This window comes from Botryllus schlosseri, chromosome 13, assembly GCF_051294905.1.
Source record: "Botryllus schlosseri isolate E-star chromosome 13, Bs_hap1, whole genome shotgun sequence".
Lineage (NCBI taxonomy): Eukaryota > Metazoa > Chordata > Ascidiacea > Stolidobranchia > Styelidae > Botryllus > Botryllus schlosseri.
The window spans coordinates 17608221-17635537 of NC_137248.1; the positions used below are offsets into that span (position 1 = coordinate 17608221).

At 39.0% G+C, this 27317-nt stretch overlaps 2 protein-coding genes across 3 annotated transcripts in view; both read left to right on the plus strand.

Annotated features, from left to right (window-relative positions):
* Positions 1-21932, plus strand: part of LOC145453528 (C-type lectin-like) — a 35361-nt gene extending 13429 nt beyond the window's left edge. Inside the window, exons 2-4 of the mRNA XM_080331495.1 lie at positions 4622-4713; positions 9721-9893; positions 20717-21932. Coding sequence (XP_080187621.1) covers positions 4622-4713; positions 9721-9893; positions 20717-20987 — 536 coding nt within the window. The 3' untranslated portion in view covers positions 20988-21932. The remainder of the gene's footprint in view (positions 1-4621; positions 4714-9720; positions 9894-20716) is intronic.
* LOC145453611 (uncharacterized) overlaps positions 1-27317 on the plus strand; it is a 133523-nt gene that overhangs the window by 51245 nt on the left and 54961 nt on the right. The window lies entirely within an intron of this gene.

Below are 27317 nucleotides of genomic sequence, written 5' to 3' on the forward strand. Positions count from 1 at the left end.
GCGGCTAGTGGCCCGCGCAGTGGTTCGTCAATCGAATATGGCCCTTTGGCTGAAAAGGTTGGCCACCCCTGATCTACATAATGTATGATTTCTTTTGTGATAAGTCATTTTGTTGCTGTTTATCACTATCCTACAGTAAAATTAAGCACAAGTCATACCACAGTCGCACGATAATTGTGCTAAATTTGAACGAAAACTAGAGGGGGTGTGCGGGGTTCCGTGACGGCCATAAGGGGTCCGCGTAGACAAAAAGGTTGAGAACCACTGGACTAAACTTTCGTTATTGATGGGCCTGGTCGTCGAAATAGTTAGCACCGGTACAGTTCCGTCGTTGCAATTTGAGTAAACTGTAGTTAATGCGCTACTAATACGACCCGCAGAGGAAAATAATGCATCCCAATTGGAAATCACGTGCGAGAAAAATGTTTCATAGAGTTGTGTCGCGTACAACTTTCGTCTACGCGTTTGCTATGTTATATAGTCTAGATGCCCGACCGTATAAACGTAGCATTCGAATATTAAAAATGCATTCTTTGTGATGTATGAGGCTTGGGTCGCGAGATGTCAATAAACTCAAATTTGTGTAGTGGCCTAAAAAGTTGGATTTATCCGAAGCTTGTCTGATCGTCTATATTTCCAAGAGAAATTTAATACCCTTGAGGTTAGGGTCAAAGGTTAAATTGAGGGGGAACTCTAAAATCAGTCGGGCGTTACACGATTTAGACAGCGGATTGCTCAAAAACGTATTAAAATATATTGAAAAAAAAACGATTTTAAATGAAAGTTTGCTTCAAGGACAATTCGTTCATAGCTGTTTGATTTTGGTAGCATGTCCAGATTAAAATAGTGCGCATCACAAACATATACTCGTCTATCACTACTGTGGATATACCCAGCTATCACAGATATCAGCAAAAACTGCAGACATAGGTCATATATAGGCCATGCGTCGTTTAGGACGCAGGTATCACGTCTGACGAATGTCTGTGTCCATTAATCGCGCATATATCCGGTCCGGACCATGCCTGGGAGTATTTGGTGCGTAGGTATCAGCTCCGAAGCATGTCCAGATTAAAATAGTGCGCATCACAAACATATACTCATCTATCACTACTGTGGATATACGCAGCTATCGGAGATATCAGCAAAAACTGCAGACATAGGTCATATATAGGTCAAAGTTGCAAAACCGTCCGAACGCACCAAAGACATGATGTCCGAATCAGACATGGGGTGATTACTTTATGATTGTAATCGATTGCGATTACGATTACTTATGAATGACGCGATTACGATTACGATTACGATTACAGCAATATCAGGAAGTAGTCGATTACGATTACGATTACATTGGAAAAGTAATCACGATTACTCACGATTACATTTATTTTGCATCTTAGAAGCTATATTGGAAGACAATATATGGATTGCACTGAAGAGGCCTAATGAGATAACAAACTCCCTTTAAAAGAGATCCGGCATTTGCTTGTTGCGTCATAATGTACCCATTGCCCATTTTTAAAGGGGTCAATTTATCGCGCCCATTGATTTGCATTCTTGCCAGGGCCACAATTACCGCACCCCAAATTTCCCAATATGGTGGCCCAATACTCAAAAAGTATTTCGTAAACTAACATAAGTTATAGAGTATTTTTGAGAGATCTAATTAACTTGAAAATCCTCTCTAGATCAGTGATTCCCAACCGCGGCTCTGAGAACCCCATGCGGCTCCGAGCTAGCCTATACTTGCGGCTCCCATTGACGGTGGAAAATTCAACAAAAATATCATAAAATCAATTTAGAACAAACAAAAAAATTGATTTTCAAAAATTACACTTGTTTGGCTTGGAATCTGGAGTTTATAATTAAGGTCGAGAGCAATTCCTTTGCTGTCGAGTAGCGATTCTCTACTCAGCAACGATTTCGTTACTCAACTCACGTCAAAAAGTATGCTCACACTCAAATGCGTTTGGATCGTCACTCAAATTTAAGTCTGCTCATCATCAGACTTGATTAAGTGCAGGTGGTGTTGCAACACGTTTTACAAAGCTATCTGACCATCAAACCGATGGATTATTTGACTTGATTGTTAAGTGCAACGGCTGCATTGACGGAATGAATGCTTTTTTCCCCATGATGAAAATATTTTCAAGTCCTATTGTAGGTAATGTGGCCACTGACTCTGTTAATTTACAGCTTGAGTTGCTAGACATGCAGTCAGATATAAAGAAATGACCACTTGTTTGTGCGTCTCACGAAAGTTTTTCTTCTAGTCTGCTACGCTTGAGCCACTACAATATCGTTTGATTATATAACAAACCGGAGGTCACGAATTAACAACATACACTAAAGTAATTATAACAAGATACCGGAGGTTAGAATTATGAATTACGTGCCCCAGCTTTACAGGTAGGTAATTATGTGGCGAGATAGCGCAGTAGTATAATCCACGGCTGCAACGCCATTGGGTTGCGGGTTCGAGTCCGACCGAGGTCGACTTCAGAAATCCTTTATAAGTGTTGGAGGTTTATCTAGGCTCCGCCTCGCCGCCTCTTCCGCGTAAGCGGTGTCTTACACTAAGCCTAGAAGTGGGCCGTGCTACAAGTCGGCAGATACGGAATCAAAAATGAAGAAAATCGGCCTGGTGTAACTGACCGTTATAGTCGACAAACACCAAGATTACATCAAACAAACAAACTCTTCAGGTGAATCTGACCATCGGGGGCTGAGAGAGGATTAAAAATCAATAGTAATATAATGCAATTATTGACGAAATTAAGTCTTCAACTTGCGATTACCACCCTATGGTGGACGAACTGCTGTTTTGGTCTTAATTCCAGCTACAGCCCATGTTAACATAATATATAGGCCCATGGCCATGGCCACGCCAATATTGAGTAAAGATTGGCACCCGTTTCAAGTAGAGTCATATGAGAATAAGATGAAGCGAACATAAAATTCTGCCTTCAACTTAATACAGATATTGTACTGCAAGCTGCCGTTACGAGAAACGGCAAAAACGGCTCGGTTTTGATATATATAATATATCACCAGCTGTTGATTTTTACTGCTTCGTTGTGGAAATCGCAATGTTTTATTTGACGAGTACAAAATTTCAAATCTTGATGTACGTACGTAGCCTACTTGATAGGCCTACTGCTCGCCAAGCAGCTACGGTTAAATTGCGTTTAACTGAGCATAAGCATAACCAAACATCAACCATAAGTTACTATTTTAAAGTAGGCAGAGCGGAGATAAATTATCCTGCTGCGAGGTAGTGGCGTGTGGAACGTGTTGATAACCTGATATATAGCACGACGGGTGTTCTTACAATGACAATAATGTGCGACGTATGTACAATTGTACATGTACAATTGTACATCGAATATCTATCTACTGTGGATACTTCTTACGCAATGACGCGCAAAGCTAATAGGCTGCTTCTGACGTAATAATGAGCTGTGGCGTTTGAAAATCAGACGTGTGTGCTGTCACGAGCCTGGTATAACATCTTTTCCTTGTTCACGAATGTTCAGTTTATGTCACAGTTCTTCCAAAATAAAAAGTAATCGTTCTTTCACAGAGAAATCGATTAAATATGAGAAGTAGTCGATTACGATTACGATTACTTCGGGATTTTTTCGAATGTAATCGATTGCGATTACGATTACTTGAAAATGCTGTAATCGTCGTAATCGATTACGATTACTAATCGCGATTACCCCATGTCTGGTCCGAATGCACCCCAGACACGATGTCCGAGGGGCAAAACAGTCTGAGCTCACCCAAGACACGATGTCTGAATGGCAGCACATTCCAAACACCCCCAGGCATGATATCCGAGCACCCCAAGACACGATGTCCGAGTGGCAGCACAGTCGTAACACCCCACACATGATGTCCGAACACACCCCAGACATGTTGCCCGCACACACCCCAGACTCGTGTCCGAACACGCCCTACTAGTACTGCATTTCCATGTACAAATGAAGTGTGCTTTTAAAACTGAAATTTCATCACTTTACAGTTTCAAAACCAAAATCAAACAGCTATGAACGAATTTTCCTTGAAGCAGACTTTTATTTAAGGTAGTTTTTTCCAATATGTTTTAATATATTTTTGAGCAATCTGCTGTCTAAATCGTGTAACGCCTGACTGATTTTAAATTTCACCCTCAATTTAACCTTGGACCCTAACCTCCAGGGTATTAAATTTCACTTGGAAATATAGAAGATCAGACAAGCTTCAGATAAATCCAAGCGCCGTATCTCAACTGTCGTCCAACATCTAGCTACACCTTCTTGAATATTTCATTAAAAAAAACCTGAGAAGTGCAGACCCGAAATGAGCAGAAAATTGTCAATTTTCAAAGTGACGTAACTTTTGATCCCAAAGTCCAATTTTCATAAAATAAAGTTCATCCTGTTTGGAATAAGCTCATCTCTGCGTGTACCAAATTTCAGGAGATTTTAAGAGGTAGTGATGTGAACATCGTTTGTCTGTGTATGGAATGGCCCCTTAGTTATCTGGAATTCATATTCTGGTATATAGCCCTGCCTGATGGACACATAGTAAAAGTAACACAAAATTATTCAATGCACTTATTTGCTTGTTTCTATAGTCAGTCAGAACACGAAATCCGATCTTATGAACTTGAATTCTTCGTTTGCTAAGAAAGAAGAACAACTATTGGCTTTAATCAACAAGAATGCGGTAAGTTGATCAAGTCAGAACAGGTGAATTTCGACTGAAGCAAATGCAATAATTGAAACATGTTTGGCGAAGTCTTGACCTGGCAACGGTTTCTAATCATCTTTAGTGCTGAACCGCGATTTCATTCTAATTTCTTTCACTAGTCAGTTACACAACACTTCCAGTTCTCTGGAAGTCGACACAAGCATATCAAAAGCGATAAACACCCTCGATATAATACTAGTCAGTTTCCTTGTCCTAGCCGCGAGATAAACGTACCGTAAAATGAACATAACGTCAACCTGGTCTGAAGAACAACATATCCTCTTTATTTTAATAGCTCGTCATTGGCATATTGCAATGCGCTATCTGGCACATCCCAGTACACCATGTGGGAGTGACACACGTACTTTTAAAAATTGTGGTACACCCTGGCATGTAGATTTGAAATCACTAACGCTGACCTACATGATAGCGATTCGTGACAACGCATCATTCGATCATGTGGTTTATAACATGAGATATTTTCCTACAATTAATATCCCTCCGTGATCTTGATCTGTAGCATGATATCGAAGTGTTGCAAGTTTGGAGATTCTGTGAGACCGTGTGAATTGAACGACTCTTGTTTGCAGGATCAGCTGAACAAACACGATAAAATATACGTATCGCGAGATTTAGCGCTATATCGCAGGTGCACTCGATTTCGTCAATTTAGCTGTAATAGGACGGCACGGAAAAAAAGAGTCATGCGGACATTGTCAGCACACGGTCGTTCGATGTGTGATGATTAGGGCAATTTTTTTTACCCTACAAAAAGTCAATATTTTGTCAAAATTCTAGCGATAGGTTCAAAAATTGTCAAAATTGTTAGCAAAGTCAAAATTTATTTGCAACCTACATTTTTTGTACCGTAGATGTTTGCACTGTCGCTGAACATATCATTTGACACTTTACATCTTGTAGCCCACCGTAGTAGACGGCCCATTTTCTGTTCATTGTGAATCATAGACAGTTAAATCAAACAAATAGGTTGGCATGGTGTTTTCGTTGTTGTTGTTTATTAAAAGGAATATTTGGCGCTTATCACCTGTTGGTCTTTTGCACCACGATCAGGAATTGCGTAATAAAGTTGGCATGGTGTGATGCTCAACGTACCGCAATATCCTAACTGAAACAAGACTGCGTGGGCATTGGTTCTTCTATCAAGAAGCGCATACTGAAGATTGTGTCATAGACATTGTCAGTGAATGAATAAAGCAACACGGTGTGGCACCAGCAGCGTACGCACAATTTCAATGTTGCCGGCAACAATTGCTGCTATTGAACGTTTATTCTCCATTCTTGACAAGCTACTTAGTACGGATAGACACATTCTACCCGAGAATGTAGAAAAGTATCTTTCGTTGTACTAAAGCTAATTTTAAGTATTTTCACCATAATGCGTGATGTAACTACTGGAATTATCCATTTGTCCAGAATTCGTTAAAATAAAGTTTTTTCACCTAAACATTTGTCAGTTTTTAAGTCAAAAGATTTTTTTAGGTCAAACTGCTTCGTGAGGACAGACAGTTCCAAACAGAAATGAAGATAAGTAGTACAATTCTAATATTATGTGCGAAAACACCTAATTTACATACAAGAGGGCAAAATTTTGTCACAATTGGGTTTGTTAACAACAAAAATGCAAAAATTTTCAATTTTTAGATCAAAAATTTCCGTTTTTAGGTAACAAATCGCCCTGGTGATAAGGCAATAAAAGTCTATCGAAACTAAGAATCATTATAATGGGTACGGTGCAGTACAATTAGGTTTATCGTAATACAATTGGGTTTGTGGTAATCCATACTACGAAGTCCTTTCACACCGTTCCTGTAAGGCATTATGAAATATCGGTACCGCAAATTCAGAACCACGTTTCAGGGGCAGATTTCTTCAACTTGATTTGAGTCCTCGTTAGAGTTGTTCAGAATTGACCGACTTTTAAAAATTCGTGGTTTTCAGTCTGTTTCCAGCGCGCCTTATACCCTAAAACATATTCTAGCTAGGGGAGACCGGGGACAATTATAACACTTTTTGGATTTTCCAACATTACGTGTTGTTCTCATGGAAATTTCATTTCCAAAGTTTTATATAAAGAAGCCAACAACTCGATAATTTATATAAAAACTAAAATGGAACTCAATCAACACTCAATCATGGAAATTTTGGGTCGCGAAAATCGCCGCTCAAATGTTACAATCGCCCCGTACCCAGGGGCAATCGTACCACCCATGCGGGGCAATTATAACAGTGTTATTTATAAGTAAAAACAAACGAAATGAACAACGAAAACGCGACCGCAACTTGTATTATTGCATTAAACTAAAGAAATAGAAGTTTGAACGCTTCCAGGCTACGCCCCATACCATTTTGGCATATGAATACAATATCACCCTTCGTGCCTTCTTCGTGAGGTCAAAGTCTACAAGAACCACATTCATTCCATCATCTCCCTACACATATTAGGCCTCTTCTACCAAGGTTCTGTTGTTCAACATGCACAATGGGTTGGACATTGGATCACATGCGAAGGTGCGAAACCGACCTGGCTAAAATATTTTGGTTGAATAGGTCGATGATAATGTAACAAAACGAGGACACAACATTTTGTGGAGTCAAAGCTAATGGCATTCTCCTGTTCTGTACAAAATTAAAATAAATTCTTCACGACAAATGACAAAATGTAATTGGGCCATGCTGAGAGTCAGGGGATGAGGATTCAGTCATGGACAAGTTCTTAAGTGACCACTGAAGGTTGACACACCAAGAGTCGATCAACATGAGAAAGGGTGGTAGAATCACGGAAATAACCGAACCGTAAGATTCACATCACCTCTGCTGTATGACCGTTCCGACAGATAATCATGTTAGAATTGGTATGGCAAGGTATTATCTGTTCTGGTATTGAACTTCTTGCTGTTTCAAGATTCATCTGCAGTAGATAAATGGTTATACCAACATGTGAACAAAGATATTCAGCATTGAACAGATATTTTAACGGGACAAAAGTAACAGAGTGTTACGTTTGCCCTGACACGCTCGATCATGATTAGTGTATCAGTATGGTATAGTATCAGTACGGTATACCTTTCCGGCGATGCAAGTCCCGGTTTTTCTATCATCACGGTAGACTGTGGTAACATTGCTCCAGCTACATATATTACGTTGTAACCACATGAGGTATTATTCGTCTGAATAAATTATTCCAGATCAGAAAATATTTACTCAAGTGTGCAAAATTCAGTTTTTTTCAAATTAATTCAGAGTGTCGCGTCGTATCTCAACGTAACTTCAGACATGTTAGGAGAGATAACTACCACTATAGAGTATATAGTCATACTCTATACTACCACATGCGCACACAAAATACCAAGGCGATTTATCCACCCTACTAGCGGTGAGGTCGATTGTTACATTTGTCCCCGGGCTCCCCTGCTTCTTTTTTTCTGCAACACACCCCTTGCACCTGTGCGCATGTTGAGCTGGAAGAATATTGGCTGAAAATTAGGGATTCCCATATAATTTCAGTGCAGCGATTTTACCCAGCCTACTAAAATGTGATAAATACAAGGGTTTATGCAGCTGTTTTGGTTTGGATTGATGCGAAACGTCACTATAGATATTCTGAGTTCAGGACACAATTTTTTCAATAAATGGTGAATCGTGGAAAATGATGCTCAGATTTATGTAGCTTTGTGGATTTCTAAGGCAGTGTGCCATATGAAAATGGTATGTATGCATCTTAAGTGATACGGGATATTCAACTGCAACTGTGGACTCTTCAAATTAGGTTCATTACTATTGAATGACAATTTGGGAATCCAGGGACACGATTTTAAGTCAAAGCAAAAAGTAAGAGATAGGACTAATCTAAATCACCACTCTAAGCCAAGTGCTTGAGTTCGTTCTAGCCAGCAATGAGATAACGACGCATAGACATCTTACTTGTGATACTAAATTTCGGTCGCGACACACCACACAGATACGACGATAGTGCCCCATTGTTTCTTTTTAATAAATTGGTAATATTACCAATATTATTACAAATAATGAAGATAATGTGATCTAATTAATATTATTGTTACCATTGTTAACAACAAAAGAAGACGTAGTGACGCTTCTCGCAGTAAATCCTTTTGCGTCATAACAGCATACAGATTATAGCCCGCACATTACTTACTACTGACAAAACAAGACAGATAAAACGAGATAACTATGGCGTCAGAATGATGAAAAACTAATCTGAACGATTTTTTATTACCAGCTAGACCAATGGTTCTCAACCTTTTTTTAGACACGCCCCCCTTTATGATAGTGGAAATTTTCGCGCCCCCCTTATCGTCATATCACAAAATCCAACCGGGATGCTAGCAACCCCAACAGATTGTTTGATGACACCGAAGGTTATCAATGTTGATGAGAGAATTCAAAAATATGAAAATCGGTCTATATATAGAGAAACACGCGTGAATTGGAGGTAAATCGCGATGAGCGCGAAAATATTGTTCAGTTGACCGCTTCTTCGCGCCCCCTTCAGATGCTTTCACGCCCCCAAGGGGGGCGTGTCCCCCAGGTTGAGAACCACTGAGCTAGACTGTTCATAGACCCCCACCTATACAATAAATAATAATGACGCGCTCTGGCTTGTATTCACTTGTTTGTAGTAGCCTATACCGTCCCATTGTAAAGAGAATTATTTCGGATAGATAGATCAATTCATTTTCTCACGCTGCCAGATACAACCTAGAGAGCATTACAAGTGCGATCTGATGAAAGTATCAGTCCTAGTTATAAATGGCACATTTGATGGATAGCAAGACGAAATGCATTTGTTAGACGGAGACCTATTAAGTAAAACGGTAAAATTAAAACATTCTATTATGTGAATTTGCATTCGTGCATAGATTCTGATATCTGGAAAAGGATTCGTAACTTAGTCCAATCTTCTCCCGATACTAATATATAATCCTAATGATTCGATTTCAGTTGAGCGCTGCTACTTTATTCTATACTGCTCTGGGATGGAACAGATCGGAGAATTTGTTCTATAAATGCTTTACGAACGAACTCAATTATTCTAGTGCAGAAACCCAATGTAGTAAGTATCCTGTTCCTGGGAGACTGGCATCAGCAACTCTAAGAGACCCCAACGTAATGAGGTATGAGGTACTGGTGTGTTATAGATTTGTTTGGTGGCTGCTATTTGTTGTTATTGATATTCACGCTGTTTTGACTATATACGCCATTTCACACCAAGCGTTTTTTCGTTGTTATGATTCCTAATCTGTCGACTTGTACCACGGCAAATTTTCATAAGACACCGCTCAAGCGAATAATGTGGCGAGCATGCAGTAGCCTCGATAAACCTCGACTGTTCCGGTAGCGATTCTGGGAATCGACCTCGAGTGGGCCCGAACTCGAAAGATATCTGCGTGGAAGCTGCTCAACCTAACATTACGTTCTCGCCACAACTTCCGATGGAGTTATGCATAAACAACAAATTGTTCTGTATGAATATGAATAAATTTTCCCAGTCAATGAACTATCTGAAATCTCATAGGTGTTGTAATATTATGATGATATTTGGTCATCGATCACGGGCGGGTAATGTAAAAAGCCCATACGTCCGTTGATGACTGATAACAGATCACAATAGAATACAAATAACAAACAGACAACGAAATTCTGCTATGACTATGGTTGTATTTGAAATGCATGGAGTTTTCAAACACTTATTCTAAAACATGTTGTAAACATTGTTTTAAAAATGTCATTCAATTTTTTTTTTCAAAAGTTATCTAATTATGCCGTAATTGTGAAATACTCTCGAAAAAACATGTGGTATGAGCCTATGTATGATTTCCCACCGATATAGTTGACGTATGCAATATGAAATGGTTTGAACCCTCGAAATCGTCGCCGGTTCAATATTTATGGCACTATATATATACAAGATTGGTACGGAATGGATGTTTTGATGATGATGGCCTCCAACCGTCAAAGATACTGCATAACGATGAAATCCTTGTTGAAGAAAATTTTGGTCCGGTGAAGAGAGAGGGTTTGGAAGCCCTTTTCGTCAATAGAGCGAATATTTAGCATACATTTTCAATTGTTAATGTCAATGGACTGTGACGTTACAATTAGAGAGATAAATAGAGAGAGAGGGAGAGAAAGATGATATTCATTTTCGCCTGCACCATCGAGATGCTTTGACGATGGATATGCGATGCGACCTTTAGTAAGGTCATCTATTCTGTAATCTCTTGTTTTCTCGTCCATGCTATTCGTGGATGCTGAGCGCCTAGCAGGATAGTCGGGATACCAATTTTCTAGTCTTTGGTCATACCCAGCCGGGGATCATACCCACGACCAATGTTCCCTCTAAGCTGTGGGCTTTCGCGTCCGCGCACTGCTGACGAAGTCTGCACGCACAGAAAAATCTGTTTTTTGTATCGCACAAAATGCCGAACTAATGATCTTTTTTTCTAGTCGTTACGCACTGTTGTCCAATGGACTGCAAAGTGAGTTGATGAGTGCGCGCAGACTCGTGAAAAATTATAGGGAACATTGCCAACGACCTACCGATCAAGACGCCGGACGCATCACCATCATCACTATCTCGCTCGTAACAATACCAAACAGTGAAAACATATTTTAAACAAGAGTCATGTTGTAAACATGCTTGTCTTAAATTGATTTTTGTTTTGTATGAAACCCTAACTGCGACAATTTAAAATGCAGTGCTGTCATGGTGTCGTTTGTTTGGCAGTGAACGGAACTCGTGGTGATGGCACTCCTTGCCTTCGATGTTAATCACGCTCTCGCAATAACCATGCAATCGAATTACATTGGTATTAAATGCGACAGTAACAGCCATAAAACGGTGTAGCTATGTTGTTATACCCGATTTCTTTATTGTGTCTTTTGTAGAGTTCGTGGCCCGAATTGTATCACTTTTTAGTGCCTATTGGTAGTTTTTAAATGAGCCACGACGCTACACTAGCAAATAATTGCATATCCATTGCCTACCGGATTTTTGAACATAGATAATACTCTGCTGCGTGTGAAAATTAGTTCTTAAAGGTAAAAAATGTTTTGATTGCTTTTTGCGCTGAACTCCAAAATGAAACCAGATTTTTTCAATCAGGTCGATATTTTTCACCCCACAATTCATTATTTTAGCCTTGGTCAGTATTGTGCACAAATTTATTTTAAATGCGAAGTACTTGCCGACGTCAATGTGTGAAATATAAACAAATTGTTCAAAATAGTTTATCCAAGAAAACGTTGTGGGGCACGGTGTGATATCCAATCGATAAATACAATAAAAATGTGGATGCAAATGATTTATGCTGACAAATAAATGTCGCTTCAAAGCTTTTCTTCTATATGTGGATTTGGAAAGAACTCTGCAAGCATGTTTAAATCCCAGTACCTTGTTACCTTTCTTCCATCTGGCTAAGGTATCGGTGGAATCTCTCTCCTGTTATTCGCTGTACTCACAACAGTTGTCAAGAAAGTAATCCAAATGCTAAATCTAGGTATGCAGTTAAAACAAAAATCAATTGAAAACAAACATGTTTAAAAAACCAGGCCCTAATTTAAAACATGTTTTTCCTTTTTTGTTTTTTTTTAAGCCACGGCGTCACGAATATTCAATCGTGACGTCATAGCAGTGTTGGGATGAATCGAGTCATGACTTGACTCGAGTCAGACTCGAGTCACCTTTTTCGTATGACTTGACTTGACTCGAGTCACTTTGGTAAAATGACTTGAATTGACTTGACTCGGCGTATCAAAAACGTGGATTGACTCGTGAGTCGGAGCAAAATTCACGAGTCAATTTCAAGTCATCAAGTAATCGGTGTCGATATAAATCACTGTATCTTGCATCTGTTCGGATTGTTCGCGAAACGCTGGTGTTACCCGTGATAGCGACCAATCATTCAATGATTGTGCGTTTTACTGAGCCTCCATTGTTCTCTCACAAATAAATTGACCGCAAACGAAGTGATCGAAGCTTACGTTGTCGTAAATTAGTAGTGAAGTAATTTAATAGCAAGATGTCTATTTCTGTTCTTACTTTAACGAAACCTCTTATTTTATTGAAATTGAATTAGAATATAGTTTATATAGTCCATCCTCAACCATTGGCGCAGGCTCGAATTGTATCATATCAATTTGTAAATGGGTAATGTACTGCATCTTATCAATTCGTTTCTCTATTCTCTATTATCGATTTTGGCCAGTAACTATAAACTGAGGCTGTGCAATTACTTACGTTGTTTAGCAGTTCCACGTATATGTGAGCGATACAGCGCCTTTTTGCGTGTATACTTAACTCTATATTCGTTCGTCAGTTCGGAATCAATGACCACTCGATCTGTATTCCAGACAGCTCGCGAAATGCAACGACGTAATCATGCCCCATACTTAGAAAACGCAACTTGACTTGAATTGTGACTTGACTTGTGACTTAACTTGACTCGACTTGACTCGACTTGACTCGAGTCACCTCCAAAATCGAGTGACTTGACTTGACTCGAGTCACCTTCGAAAATCGATTGACTCGACTTGACTCGAGTCAAAATGTGCAATGACTCGAAATGACTCGTGACTCGAAGGTAGTGACTTGATCCCAACACTGCGTCATATATATGTCATATATAGTGGATTGACATTGACAATTGAAAATATAGGTTAAATATAGCTCTTTTGACGTAATATCTGTACTATTAATGTTTAACCGACTATTTTGAGGGTCCCAACCATCCCATATCGATATACGTCGGCTTATTTCTGGTGGTAATTGTCCGTAGGCTCATACAACATGTTTTTTTGGAAAGTATTTACACAATTATAGCACAATTTTGCAACTTGAAAAAAATAATTTTTTAAAGGCTTCAATTTAAAACACTGTTTAAAACATGTTTTAAACAAAGTGTTTAAAAAAGCATTTGTATTAAATGCAACCCTAGCCAAAAGTAAGAAAGTTCATTTTCACAGACATTCGGGCATGGAGAGGTGGCAAAAGCATATTTGATCCACTAAGTAAGCAGATTTTACCTGTTAAAAATCAGATATAAGAGTTGTTCTGGGTGGAAAGCTAATTTACATGTACTACCAATCATAAGCCCTCGAATTCCGCAGAAACAAAACAACATGGATGATTAGTGTAACCAGAGGTGGTCAAAGTAGTCAAGAAATCTACTCAAGTAGAAGTAGAAGTAGCGACGAAAAAATCAACTCAAGTACGAGTAGAAGTACTTCTTCCATTAGCAACCTAAAACTACTTGAAGTAGAAGTAGAATTGACCGACTTCAAAAGTACTCAAGTAAGTAAGTAGTTATGAAAACGATCCTAATTCGTTCACATGGATTGTAAAATGGTGCAAATTGAGCTATGCGATAGGTGACGAGCTTGATTCGTATTGATGCATACCAGCAGGTATACAATTTTCGATAGCATAAGTATTTGTCCACAACATGCGATGAAAATGATAGTATTGATATGGAAATGCGATGCTAATCCTCTGTTCTCTCGAACAGCACGTTCTAGAAAATAGCATGGTATGGCGCCATTCCCCATATTAAAAGACCCGTAGTTTAGTCGAAGAGCAATACGGAGAAGTTGTATAGAATACGGTGTAAACACTTTGCGCGAGTAGTAAACGTTAATAAAAAATATGGTGGACCGTAAAAATGCCATATTGTGTAGATTTATTTCCAGAAATTAAAGGCATTACTACACTTGCTTTTATACTTCAACATGTATGTTATCCAGACAAATGAACTGATAATAATTATAACTCAAAGTATATGATACTAAAATATAAATACTACTTCTAAAGCCGAACATGTATTTCATGTTTTCAGTCCAGAATGTTTCAAAGGTGGTAAGCTAAAACAGCTCTAAAAAAAAAGTCAGAGTCCACTTTTCCAGATTTGGACACGCCATGGACATGCTAGATTACGATATGACAAGTAAATGCTAGATTGCGAAACATCAGTTTCAAACGTTATGATAAGCCATATATACTGCGATGAATTATTTGATATGGACGAAGGGCGACAATGTGGTGTGAACGGAACCACGCCAACCCTCTACCTAAATTATATTCACCGATAGTTTCGCGAAATCATACTGGTACTCCGTATCCAGCACTGCGCGCGAAGCGCAACGGAAATTCTGGGCTTTACTAAACTTTTATGAAAATTAAATGTTGATAGTCTGTGAAAACAGCCCCGAGATTCCTCCGGCTATCTTCCTGATTGGAAGATTGAACTACTTCTACTTGACAAACTGAAAATAGCGACAAGTAAGTAAGTAGATCACAAAATATTACGAAGTAGAAGTAGCTAAAATCAGATCTACTTGAGTAAGTACCAGAAGTAGAGGAAAGCTACTTGAGTACTTCGAAAAAGTAGAAGTACTTCGTTACTGACCACCTCTGAGTGTAACCGGCCTGTAACCCAATTAGTATCGAACTTATTTTTACTTCACCACATATTTTCCATTTGTGTCGGCTAAACTGAAGAGAATTCAAAAGGAATTTCCCCTCTTCAGATAATTCAGTGTGCTTCACTGATTGTCCAAAAGTAACAAAACCATCAGAACCAATCGCATTTACATTGTGTAGTACTACTGCCATTAAACTCTTTACAGATAAATCCAAAAACAATCGCAATCTGCCGAACTGTAGACTATGCCCATGTCCAAAGCTGATATAAATCCATAAACATCTTGAAGCAATATGAGGGAATGGTCTTCGTGATAGTTGAACTATTTTATAAACGCTTCATCCAAACTAAATTCAATTGATTAAATGATTGGTGGTACAAAACTTGAACACGGCTTTTAACAGTTAATTCCTATACATTGACTCAAAGAACTTTTCACGTGTCTCTTATCAAGAGCAACCGGCACGATAAAGGATACAGAACCGAGATGGATTCAAAACCAAATGGAGAAATGTGACGCAATAATAAAAATTTATAAAGAACATGAATGGAAATACAACCATAGCAACAATGCAACGTATATAGCAACAAGCATCTTGAAGCAGTAGTGCCAGTGAGGAATAACATGCAAATATAATGAGACAATGCAGAAACACAGAAAACAAATTGTACAAAAATACGAACGAACAGATAAACAACGACAATTAGTGTGAGGTTTTAAGATTATACAAAAATTCTTTCTGGTGACAAAGGACCGGGTTGTTTAGTTGGATGAAAGTGGATTCCAAAGCTGTTAAATGAAATATGGATCTACCCTGGGATAAAACTGAAAACATGTCGTCTGAATAGTTTGAGGCGCAAGACGGGTTGTCGATCAAATGCTGGCCAATTGAGGATCTGCATGCCAACACTTGGCTGTACGATTGGGATTTTGATGCGTGTTTACATTGCTGAGTGACATTTTCAGAATCAGGAGATTGCGATGCCGATCTTATCCCCTTAGGAACATGCTGTTTGATACGTGTTAGCAAGCGTTGGGATGTTCGTCCCACGTACCGACTGTCGCAGTGGCATTTGTATTCATCTATGACCATACTTTGATGAAAAGCAGGCAGCACATCCTTTCGCGCATTGGGCAAAATTTGTTTCGTTGTACATACAATCCTCGCATTAACAATGTTGTAACACGATTCGACGCATGATCTGATTGATTTGGTGAATCTATTGGAAACAGAGCTAAGCCAAGGAAGGTGTATGTACAATTGTACATACACAGTCTCCTGAATCTGAAAATGTCACTCAGCAATGTAAACACGCATCAAAATCTAGGGTTGCAATGACTGGAGTCGCGATTTTTCGGTGACTCGACTTGACTCAGGTCATTTTCGTAAAAATGAAAAATGACTCGACTCGACTCGACTCAATTGGCGTATTGACTCGACTTGTAATCGAGTCATTGCGCATGACTCGGATTAAGTCATATGACTCGAGACTGGGTCTACCAAGACAGGCATTTCATTGTAATTTTGAAGAATAGTAAAGTTATCACACTATTATAGTTTCGTCCATCGGTACTGGTACTTTAAAATGCTACCAGAAACTGTTAAATGTGAGGAAAATTAGTATATTATGAATGCAAAGCTTTCGATATCACCGACCAGAGTCATAAAAAGTGGGTTTCACTCGACTTAACACGGAACTGAACAGTCGACACAATGACTTCGACTCGGACTCGAGTCAAAACACTATGAATCGGACTCGACACTCTAATCCGTGACTTGGACTCGGAATTGACACGGGGGTGAATTGAAAATGACTCGACTTGACTCGAGTCAAAACTATAAAAGTGAGATTGACTTGTGACCCGGAACCTTATGACTTGGTTACAACCCTGTCAAAATCCCAATCGTACAGCCAAGTGTTGGCATGCAGTTCTTCAATCGGCCAGCATTTGATCGCCAACCCGTCTTACGCCTCAAACTATTCAGACGACATGTTTTCAGTTTTATCCAAGGGCAGATCCATATCTCATTTAACAGCTTTGGAATCCACTTTCATCCAACTAAACAACCCGGTCCTTTTTCGCCAGAAATAATTTTTGTATAATCTTAAAATCTCACACTAATTGTCGTTGTTTAGCTGTTCGTTCGTGTTTTTGTACAATCTTTTTTCTGTGTTGCTGAATTGTCTCATTGTATTTGTATGTTATTCCTCACTGGCACTACTTCTTAAAGGTCAACTGCATCTTCAAAATGACTTTGCCTTATTTCGTACATTATGTGGTTAGGAATATCAATAAAATAATGAAAATTGAAAATACCTTATAGTTTTCAAGTAATTTAAATTATAAATCGAAAAGCCGAAAAACGGATATGAAATCATTCAGCTATGAAATGACGTCATGTAACTGACACAGCAGAAGTCTTGATACCTGGTTTGCATAAGGTTATCCCTGTTGCTGTGAATTTGAGTATTTCAGTGTGATCATTAAAGCTATTAAGAAGATGGGGAATGGAGGTAGACGTTATGTCGCGTATGGCTGCTACAATACGCAATATGCGGTACTCAAAGTGTCCTTACATCGTTTTCACAAGCCATATGCCGGCAGCCGACCGGACGCCTATAGCTGAACAGTGCGGAACATCGTGAAGACCGAAATTGCGCACAGAATCATATTTATGCGCGGATCACTTTCAACCGTCTTGCTCCAATGAAGTATCCGAGATACACAAGCTAGTTGACTACCGAACACAGGCAACTATCGCATGTACTCCCGTCCACACTTCATTTTCACGCAGGAATACCTGTACTCCTCTAAAGCTACGTACCGGTTCTGTCCGAAATCGGTAAGTGAAAATGTATTGAGTCAGCTAGTACTATAAGAGTGTAACTAACCGTTTCTATTAGTATTGACTGTGGTGGTAATGAAAGTATAGTTATTCTTTGCACTCAAGTATACATGTAGAATTAAGTATATGCCTTCAAAAACTTTTGAAGTGGAAGTATTCTAAAATTAAGCCACTTCACTCATTGAATGAAGTAGTGGCATTAGTTACTGAAAAGGGAGTATGTAACCAGATGACTGCATGACCTGATGGTTACATCGCTGACCACCTTTTATGGTCTCCGTGGATAATTGAAAAGGACGCGACTCGAGCCAAAACTATAGAAGTGAGATTGACTTGTGACTCGGAAATTTGCGACTTGGCTACAACCCCGATAAAATCATAGACTGATGAAGCTGTAGCCTATGAGTCAGTAGGCCTGCTTATCATGTAAGCAGCAAAAGCAACAAGATAATACCGATGATCCATTACTATATCGTAATCTGTGTCCCTCTCAAGATGTTGGCAGCTCAGCGGAGATGAGAAAGTACCAGTATCACCATAACTGTCGTAAAGTACTGTGTTAACTGTTCAAAACAACCCTTATAAGATTTCACCATATTCACAAGCCATACGCATCATTGTAGGATGCAGTTGGCAATCCTTTATTTAATGATACTTAAGAATACAACGTTTGGAATACTGCCTTCAATCTGACTGTGTTATAACACCTTGTGATATTTTTTTGCTTTCTCTAGATTACTGCAATGAAGAAGTCAATGCACTCATCAAAACAAGACCAGGAACGGCACAGTTCATCAATTTTATTTGAGTAGCGGCATCGTCAAAATTAGCTCGGATGATGATATTGCTGGACACAAAACCCGATATATTTCTCTTCCTGATACAGTAGCAGTGTTGATGGATTAGTTTGTTGCGTTTGCTATTTTCAATAAAGCCATTTTCATTCACAATGAAGCATTTCAAAATTGAAATCCTTTATAACTACTGGATGTGACTTTTGATCGGATGGCAGTAACGACATGCGCAGGCAGGATTTTCCATGTTGTTTTCTGCAGAATCCCCATAGCAATTGGACGAAATTCCTGTTCAGTGTTTCTCAGCTTCCTGAAAAGTGTAGTTGTGTTAGGAAATTACTTGGCAACGTACTCGTCGTTTCATCTTAATGAGGCTCATTCACTCATGCATCAAACTAGATGTTAGAATTCTGTGGCCATAATCCTGTTCATATCTATAGTAAGACATCTTCAATGCATCACCATTCCAACAAGCTGATTGAAATCATGGTAATGCTGTGATTCACTCTTATTCTGTCAGCACAAACTCTCCCTGATAGTTGGCATCTAAGCTGGCAACCTTCATATCAACACCTGTGATTGATTGTAGCAAGATTCCTAATTGAAACGAGGTAATCCACCAAATTATACATAGGCCGCTACCATACTGCATTTCATTTAGCTTTAACGCTGATCACACTACAGATTACCAACCGACCCATCATTATACGAAGCTGATAGCGGTTCCACTGATATGGGATCGAGCGAATCACCACCTGATGCGCGTCCGCATTTCATACTTACATTCAAGTACTCAGACTCAGTTTTAACACCATACAAGCGAGTCCTTCGCCATACAACTAACTCAAATATTCGCCCAGCGTCTTGGCGAACACACATATCCGCTGTGGTGAGAATAGAGATGTCATGTACTTGACGTCACAATGCACATTCTGCTTTTTCCGTAAACATGCCAATATTGGGACTTTCAGTCAAAATTACGGCAATTTCCGATTGAGTTGAAACACGGAAAGTCGGTAATTTCGGTATAAAAAAAAGTTCTGAACATGATTCCGCAAAGTTGTCTATAGAGATGCAGTTGACCTTTAAAGTTGCTAGTTGCTATATACGCTGCATTGTTGCTATGGTTAAATTCCCATTCATATTATTTATAAATTTCCATTATTGCGTCACAATTCGCCATTTGTTTTGAATCCATCTCTGTTCATCTGTATCCATTATCGTGCCGGTTGCTCGTCATAAGAGGTACGCGACAAGTTCTTCGAGTCAATATATATGGATTTACTGTTAGAAGCCGTGCGTAATTCAATTGCTAAATGATTGTTATGATATCACAAATCGCAATCGCAAGACGCAGCTGAACTGATCGAAAATTGCAAATGCAATTTACCAACAAACTAGACTTGATCGAAGAAAACGAATAACAATTTTGGATTCAGCGTCAAAATGTATACTGACAACCGTCAATACTTTAGCAACCAAGAAATTTGCGCTGCACAGTGTATACTGACTCGAATCAAGTCATATGACTCGGGACTCAGACGGCCAAGACCGACACTGACATTTTATTGACTTGTGACTTGATTTACAACCCTGATAGACATTGGCAATTGGAAATACGGGGTTAATATGGATCCTTCGTCAAAAACCGCCATCCAGCCTACATCATTATGCAGTGTTTCACGGTCGTTATCATCAGAACCATTCCATATGGTATACCTTGACTATATCGGGTGCAAATCGTTTGTATGCTCATACTACAAATTTTTCCGAGAGTATTCACAATATTATGGCACGGTTTTACAACTTTTAAGAAAGGATCGAAAATTGTCACTATTTTTAATATCAATAATAAAATCGAAATAATTTTCTTCAGAAATATAATAGATGCCAAATGTTTTAACGCCTGGATCGGATTTGATGATCGCCAAACAGAGGGAGAATGGAAATGGTCGGACGGTGGAGAGATGAACACTATCACAACAGAATGGTTGGCCGGTGAGCCAAACAATAAGTATGGTGGCGAGGATTGTGGTCACATTCTCGATACTAGTCAATACAAGCTCGATAGCAGTCAATACAAGCTGGTGGTCAATGACTATCGCTGCGCGATCAAACAGAAATACATCTGCGAAATCGCGATTTAGCAAATGTCATCGTGTGTCGCGTCTGGTGCAATATTTTTTGAAGAAATGAAGATTTCAAGGATGACGAAATTACTATTGCGAATATTGCGTTCAAGCGAAATTGAAAGATCCGGCTACCATCGTGATAAAAATATTGACTTGAATTTTAGTAGCTAATGAAAAGTCACTGCGTTAATGTTATATTATGTAAATTATATATTACATTCAATAGATTCAGACACGTATATGCAATGCTATTAATGCTTTGCAATTTCAGAATCGAATTTTTGTCGTGATTATTATCCAATGTACATGGAAATTAACTTCGAGGTGTTGACAAGCAACCCGCCTGATGCATCAACCCATAGTTGCAATTAGATTTCCAACTATTGGATCCTTAAGATACAGAAGTTAATATTACTATTACCAAAGTGAGAAGAGGGACGAAAGAAAATTTGGCATTATAGTTCTTATATTACCGAAAAATATTTATATAGTGCAACAGTGGTGCCCACAAATTCGATTTTATAATAAAGAACATACAAATTTTATTTGAAACTATTAGCATTTTTAGAGCATAAGAAATCTTTTCACTATATCCTAATGTAGTTGGAGTCGGAGTGGGTGTCCAGAGAATTTTAAGGAGCTCTGACTACGATTCCAGTCAGGTATGCCGTCCGTAACTCCGTCTCCAGCTCCAACTCAAAAGTGTTGCAATCTTTGCGTGATTCCGACTCCACCGGAATACCGACTCCGGCACCACGAATCTGCCTCCAAAGTCATGCTTATATCATCAAACACACGCTACGTAGCATTGGTTCACAATGGGAACGATCCACCAAGCGATTACACTTGTAATGTGTAGGCCAGGGAGAATAAATGCCATCCGTCGTTCAAAAGAACTTTGACTAGTTTTGTTCAGAATTTTATCAGGTGTGCACGCGGGGAGCATGGCACATAAGTTATCCTCTTTTTAAAATGCGATTACCTAAAGAAGATTCCCTGATGCTTCAGACTTTTTATCGTATGTCTTATTGCTAAGGTGTTGTAAGTAGGGTTACCATACGTCCTCATTTAGGAGGGTTTGTCCTCCATTTTCCGGTTTTTGAAAATGTCCTCAGATGACGCCTAAATGACTACTTTTGGGTAATACGTCCTACTTCACAGCTTTTAGGGCTAATATAGGATATAGATTCGAGCTAAAATGGGCAGAAATGACGCTAAATAGGAAATTCGTGGTTCGAACGAAAGTGATAAGCTGTTTTTTAGTCAACCCACCTCAAAGTGGGATAAATTCATCATTTTTTGAGGATTTTACTCCGGCATTCTACGTTTGAAAATTTTGAATAAGTGTCCTCCTTTACCGATTCCAAAATAGGGTAACCCTAGTTGTAAGGAAATTTTATAAATCATTTGAGATCAACGTAGCTTGTCACACCTTATATGCAGGGTTGCCATACCGTCCTCATTTCTAAGATTTGTCATTAGTTTGAATGGCCAGGTCTTAGAAAACTCGACTGTCCTTATTTCTAAGAAATGTCCTTATTTTCGACATGCGTCCTTATTTTGTCTTATTTTCAACAACTATACAGAACTTCGATCGTTTCCTCTGGTATCTGTGTTTCATAATATTCTAAAATATAGCTCTAAGTCGAGATCTTATGACATCATAAATGAAAGGAACTCCCGTGGCGTCTAGTAGTGAAATATCTAGGGCAGTGGTTCTTAACCTGGGGGTAATTACCCCCAAAGGGGTAATTTACCAATTGTCGGGGGGTAATTCATATTGATATTCTTTATAAACATGTAACGCTGCAGTGAAATATTTTCAAACGTAAAGATGAATGTAGGCTAACATATATTTTTACGAGCTTGTATATATTTTGTTTCGCTTAACACACCATAGCGGCTGTGATATCATAGTAACCACTACTAATTATGAATAACAGGCTCGAATGCAGTTTAATGGTGCTAGATAAGTCCAATTTATTTTGCAGTAGTGTGAGGATCATATATTGTTACGCATGCTGCCGAATTGGAAGATAACAAGGGGCGTCTAAGTTCAGATTTACACCTATAATGCAGTACAAACATCGTAGAAATATAGTTGTTAGTATATTGAAAAGTGTAGTGGTCTAGTCTAGTCAGAAAAATTAACTATGACAGCATCAAAATGCCTTTGAAGAAACGAGGAGAAGATATTGGAACCTTTCGGGTTCGCCTTCAAAATGAATAACCAATCTTCGTCATAATGGCATCGAACTTTCTGATTGAATTTCCCTCAACTTATTGCTGTGAAATAAGATTTTCTGCAATAGTATCCATCAAAACGAAACATCGAAATAAGTTTGCGATTGGCAATTTAATGATTAATTGAGTGCAAGCTGTAATTTGTTATTTTTTAAAGGAGGTAATTTCATCCCGTCATTTTCTTCTGAGGGGTAACGATATGAAAAAGGTTAAGAACCACTGATCTAGGGCATAGTGGGTGGCATAGCAGTTTCGGCGGTACCAAGCTATTGCAGCGGACGTCATTTTAGCAGTAAACAGCAGTACCAGGTTTCTGCTGTAGGCTATAGTCTACAGCAGAATAGGCTGTGGGGAAGGCGGCATTTATTACATAGTAAAAAAGGGCGCAGTGCAGACAACACTTTGGTTAAAAAGTAGTAAAGCTATAAACCATTGATAAATTTATCTATTTATATTGCACATGATAGTTTTAGCTAATAATAACGCTAAATCTGATTATTTAAAATGAGAAAGCGTAAAAACGTTTTTCGTGACGATAGTGAGAGAGAATTGAAAGGCATCAGACGGAGCATGAAGGGCGCGAGTATTTCGAACATTGCAATATCTCTAATTGTGACATTAACCTGGAGGCCATAGGAAAGACCGCTATTTCAACTCACATTGATACCCAAAAACACAAGAAGTGTGTCATACTGATTAATTCGAGCAAGTCGATGAATGATTTTTTCACAAATCCATCAGCATCAACGACCACAGACTACAAGGCAGCTGCGCTACTGCGGGTATCTGGGCATTGTATACAGTCAAACACCAGCAATCATTCCTCAGCAGCGATTGCACATCGCAATTGTTCAAAATAATATTCTTGCTCCATGGTCAAAAAATGATATTGTCTGAACTTGGTGTACAGCTTTTTTCCATCTCTGTTGATGCCTCTAATCACAACGAGCAGAAGAAGTTCGGTTTAGCACGCTATGGAGGGGGGGGTCAGGACTAAAGTGTTTTTCGGGGGGTGGGGAAACTGACGAAGCGCCTTGAGTAAAGGTAAACGTAGACCTGAGCTGTCGTAAGATCCATGAAGCACTTTCTAATAACTAGGAGTTGCTGGAGCAGATTATTTCTGGTGTGATAGGCCACGGCTCGTATAAGTATGTAGAAAACGCTTCTTAATGCTAATCTAATTTTTCGACTGTCCTTATTTTTGGGTCTATGTCGATGGCAACCCTGCTTATATGGCTTGCACTGTCAATTCAATAATTTCATCTTTAACACCAAATGAAGATGCAGAGGTCCGAACGCTCGTGTTTCGAATAAAATCAATTGGCAATGGACATTAAACAAGATGTTACAATCTCAATTCTCAATGTGTCGTTTGCTATATGGCCCATTGGGTAAGTTTGGTGATGAAAACAGCGGCATTAATGAGTTCACAGTCACGATGCATGCACTACGGATTAGCATACATTCAATAACGGTGTGATGAACCGACACCTTCAGCATGTTTTTCGAACCTTTAGTTCCGATGTGTCTTACCAAATATAAACTGGAGATCAATCTACGGGTGCCAGCAACGCGCGATATTGAGATAAAGATGTTTCATCGCGTTTATAATTAGCTGAGGCTAAAAACAAGCCCCTCTCATTTTTCACGAGTAGTAGTAGTCTTTGATACTCATTATTACCACTAAGGTGAGGTAGCCGACTCAGGAAAGTCAGCATTCTGGATGTCATGACCGATAAAATAACCGACATAACGCCACGCGTTTCCGCTGGCATTAACAGTTCGGTTACTTCCCATCTTATTGTTCTGCAACCTTACGATGCAAATGCTATGTGTTATCCCCGTCTTCGATTAATCGGTGACTACACCGTTACCATAATTTGGTAGTGCTCTCTCCTCATTTCCCCAATACATTATAGGTGACATGTAGCATGTAACTTCCTATACAGCCTACCAATCAAAAATCACTAAACTCACTCCATGCACACCGGTGATGAGCGGATGTTGATTTTTGAAAATCCGAATCCCTCCGTCATGAGTGTCTGTGAAACTATCCGTCCAGATCCGAAGAATCTCATCCAACTATCCGAACATATCCGAAAATCTCGTCCAAGAATCCAAAAAATCCGTATCGAAAAGCGTTGTCGCAGAATATCAATTGCACAACTGAGCTGAGATACAGTTCTGAACTAGAAGATCTCTAATAGTATAAATGGAATGAGCAAAAATAGAAATTAAACTTTTAATTATTGGAATGTTAACGCAAATAGACAACGCTACTATTTTGAAGTAAGTGTGCGGATCAAAGTAGGGAAGTTTCGCCTCGGATCGAAGGCGAATGACAAAGGACAGAAATTTTTAGGCAATTAACATATAACACAACCACAATCATTGAACCATATGATCCCAATAAATATCAATAAGTTATAAAACCTAATAGTTAACATGGAATTTTACAAGTATGAGAGATCAACATTACCCTGTTATGCTACCAGCCATATCTCACGGTGTCAACTAACTATCTGTATTTAGTTATCGAATTGATGACTTCTTTCTGTGAGCTCACATCTGTTTGCAACTATCCGACAACATCCGAAAACAATCCATGTTAGTATCCTAATCCTATCCGACTGCCATAAAATTTTTCAATATCCAGACCGAATGCTATGCGAGTCCGTCCGATGCTCATCACTGATGCAGACGCTGACGACATACATGAGGTTCGAGATGGAAATAACTGCGAAGAACATCGCAGTAATTGTGTAGAATAGAATGCCGTTCATTATGCTATTTCCAGGTTAAAACCGACTCTGTGAACGAATGGTAGGCCACCATCCCAATAATTGACGATAGATTAGACGTGATCCCTGGTAATTGAGTGTAAAGCTGATTGAGTAATATCCTTCCACGCATTTTATCGCCCCCTTTTCCATTACAGCTATGTAGCCATTACAGAATCGAAACAAACAGCCCACTCAGGTAAGTCTTAATGCATCCGATTTCCGGATGTCAATGTTTTCATATTAGTCAGGTAACTGTACATCAGACATTGTTTCTAATTTCACAACTGTAATTTAGATGCCTTCCATGTCTATTCATTAGATTTAGACCAGTGGTCGTTAGCTGTGTTCCGTGGAGCATTAGTGGTTTCCTGAGCCAGTTCCACCCAGGGTTCCCGGGTGGTGAGACACACACTCAAGTCATACTTAGGTTTCTGATGAAGTAATTAGGCCCGAGCAGTAGTCACATTATGACTGCTGTAGAGATAAGTCGATGTTAATTTCGCATTTATGAACTAGTATCTTAAAGGGAACAGCGCATTAGTCACATCGATTTGCAATAAATATTCTGTCATAATGTTGCATAATGTTTTTGTTTTGTGTGGAATATATATAAATGGTTATGTTCGTTTAAAGCTCAATTGATGTACAGTTCATTTTATGCACCAGCATAAGCCATCGTAATGCATTAGACGTGTGGTCAGATGCGCATTGTGGTAGATGGTGTATTTTTGTTTTCAAAACTGAGCGAATATTTGGGGTTGCGCGAAGGCTTGTAGATTAGTGTAAGTGTGTGGCCGGTAACCTTTTGTGTGTAGCGATCATTACCAGCTTGCGTTCCAAACATTCAATTTAGTAATATTTAACGTTTCGAACAAGGAATACCACTAACCGTTTTTCTGCAGCTGGTAACGGCATACGTTGCGCCAGTGATTATTAAATTATTGGTCTCGAAGGGAATAAATTTTGGTCGCTATCGCACCCCACCTATCGCTTACATGTAGCCAGACATATATTCAAATGTAGTAAAACTCAGTATATATAAAGTAAAATGACTGATTGCGCATTGTAATAGTACGGCAATGGTTGTGCTATCTCCATCATATTCATTTGGTGTGCCCTTTTGTTCTAGGGTTGCCATACGTCCGGAATTTCCCGCACATGTCCGGAATTTAACTGTTCAAACTGCGTCCGGGAGAAAATTCTAAAATATCCCTAAATGTCCGTTATTCAGAAGGCTTGAAATAGGTTCAAACTTTTTTCGTAAATCAACATAAACCATATTATTTTAGGGCAGATATATATGCCACTTGGAATTTTT